Source organism: Dendrobium catenatum, unplaced genomic scaffold (assembly GCF_001605985.2).
Source record: "Dendrobium catenatum unplaced genomic scaffold, ASM160598v2 fragScaff_scaffold_655, whole genome shotgun sequence".
Classification (NCBI taxonomy): domain Eukaryota; kingdom Viridiplantae; phylum Streptophyta; class Magnoliopsida; order Asparagales; family Orchidaceae; genus Dendrobium; species Dendrobium catenatum.
In genome coordinates, this window is record NW_021319117.1 from 152,197 (window position 1) to 154,908 (window position 2,712).

Consider the following 2,712-nt stretch of genomic DNA (forward strand, 5'->3'; position numbering starts at 1 on the left):
AGATATCCCAAATTTTTCTATAATGATATCAAATCTCTGAAGATGTTGACGCCTTAGATTCAACAATCTACTTCATGGATCTTTAGTTGAAGCATTGTGACAGCGAAAACAAGAAGTATTGAGAAGAAGCTATATTTCATTAAAGCTTTTGTAAACTTCATAAGGTTTCATGGGACATTTTTCTTATTGCTTCTTAAAACAGCTTTTTAGTAAAAAAGTTAAAGTTTTTTACTAGAAAATTGCTTTAAGAAGCATGAAAAAAACTGTCACAAACGAAGTCTAAATCATATATAGTGATCCTTTAGAGTAGAGGGCTTAGCTTCTTTGGGTTTTTGTAAATGGCCTCATTTAGACTTTGGTTACATTTAATCCCAATTTTCCTTTTTTATCTTTGAATTCTTTTCCTTTGTGACTAAGAAATTTCTGTCGTATATAAATTATCTTGGGCCGGAAGAAAGTGATCTAAATAAATTTCTGTCGTACATTGAAAAAAATTTCCAAAGGCAATACTTTTGCCTTCCTTAAGGCCACAATAAAATCAAAATACAGAGCTATAGCCAGCCAAATCTCCCAATTCAACAAATTATCAACCCCTTCTCTACCAAAAAAAGTTATTATATTAACATACTAGATTTAAGCTTCATTTGGTACGACTTTCTTACTGCTTTCTAAAACAGTTTTATAGCACAAAAAATTGTTGAATTTGAAATTTTTTGTACTAAAAAACCGTTTTAAAATGCATACAAAAACTGCCCAAAGGAAGTCTTATGTGCGTGAAAAGAGTTGTTCTATTATTGAACATGAAGCTTTCCAAATAAGCCAACTTATTTTCTAAACTCAAAATCTTAAACGTTTCAGATTCTAACTATCAGATCACCAAATTCTCCAAGCGTGATCAGCTCATCCTGCCACTCCCAATCCAAACCCAAAACGGCCAAATCTCCTCTAGTTTCAGAAGATAGAAGCATGGATTCCATGGGAAAAACCTGCTCAGTACTTTCTTCTAATTGTAAAGGAAATACCGTTGGCTGATCTGACGACGGTGCTTGGAAGCTTGAAATAGAGAGCTCATGGGAGCTGTAGGAAGAAGAAGCAGTAGTACTACTGGTACTGTTCATAATGGCCGAGGAATCCATGACGAAGGGGTTCTCCTGAGTCTCTATGGGCTTGCAGGTATGGTGCATGCAATAGCTGACCTTATAAATTGGACTATTGGGGACTTTATCTTCCTTTTGTTGAATAGTCTTGGTTGCCTGGCAACCTTGGTCTTTGTTGTGAGTGCATTTGTAGTAGCTTCTGCAAAAAATAATAAAAAAAAATTTAAAATCTTAAAAAATGACAATTTTTATTGCATGCTTCATATTTTGTTAAGACAAAAAAAATTATAAATTTACTTGGAGGTTTGCTAGGACAAAACAAATTTATTAAAAAATTATAAATTTACTTGGAGGTTTGTTAGGACAAAAATTTTTTTATTAAAAAACTTAACAAACCGACAATTTTTATTACATACTGCATAATTTATTAGCATTGATGAAACGTGTGTGCAAAAAATATTTCTTGTCATAAAATCAACTGATGTTTATAGATTTTTTTTTGTAAATATTATTTATAGAATTTTTGCATATCCATTGATTGCATGCAAAATATAATTTTCTCTTTTCATAAAATCAAAATATTTTTTTGATTATATTATTTGATTGATTGTGATTATAAATATAAGTAAATTTCTCTAAGATAGAAATATAAGTACTAATTTTCGAATTTATAATTCTTTCATATAAATTAAAATTTATTTTTAAAAAATCAATTACTAAAAAAAATTAAATCAAGCCTTAATTGCTTGCCTTGGAAAATCTGAGTTGTGAATGCGCTTCTGCCCATATTTCCGCCATTGATGGCCATCAAAGTGAGGCACAGAGGTCATAATCGTCCACGACTGCACCCTCTTCCTACAGATTCATTTCAGCAAGTAAATAAATAGAACAAAACGAAAAAAAAATGTTTGAATTTGATTGAATGAATTTATGATTTAAAAATATAGACGTTGACTTCACCATTGTCTGAGAATACTGAGTGAAAAAGACAGAGGAAGAAAAGAATTAAGAACATTTTATATTTGGATGAACAGTATATACCTTTTCTTATGATCAGTATCATTCTTTCTGTCTTCGACGGCGACAGTGGGAGAGATGGGTTGGAGGTCGGAGAGAGCGGCGGTGATGCAGCGAAGAGCCTTATCAAGGAGGCCGATGGCCAGCGTTTTGTCGGTTGGTTTGGCCGGAGAAGATGCGAGGAAGAGGGCGCGGAGCTGAGTCAGGCCCTCGAAACCTTGGCTGAGGTTGTCGATGGCGGTGGAAGAGTGATTGTAAGGTGTTTCCTCCATTAATATGTAAAGAAAAGATAGTGGCTGAAGGAGCTTGCAGAAAGATGGAGACTTAGCTCTTTTGTTTGTAGACTATCAACGCTTTGCTTGTGTTTATATAGATAGCTACGATTACACGTAACCGCGGGAGACTATGAGACTAAAATCATTTAAGGTTGGATATAAATCATTGCATATAAAATATTTTTACACTTACTTGAACTCATGTAAAGAAACGCTATGGCTTTCTCATTTTCTCAAGGGTTGAAAGTTTTATTTTAAAAAAAGATTACAAATTTAAATTAAAATATTTGCAAATTTTTTGCTTAAAATTAGAAAAGGTTAAA

At 32.8% G+C, this 2,712-nt stretch overlaps 1 protein-coding gene across 1 annotated transcript; it reads right to left on the reverse strand.

Moving 5' to 3' along the window:
* Window positions 1-463: 463 nt before the first annotated feature.
* On the reverse strand, window positions 464-2,463 carry LOC110104566 (WRKY DNA-binding transcription factor 70). The gene is made up of 3 exons (XM_020833729.2): window positions 2,139-2,463; window positions 1,848-1,952; window positions 464-1,296 (listed from the first exon to the last, which is right to left on the reverse strand). Exons 1-3 carry the CDS (start codon window positions 2,384-2,386, stop codon window positions 855-857), a joined length of 795 nt encoding a protein of 264 aa, XP_020689388.1. The 5' UTR covers window positions 2,387-2,463; the 3' UTR covers window positions 464-854.
* Window positions 2,464-2,712: the final 249 nt, after the last annotated feature.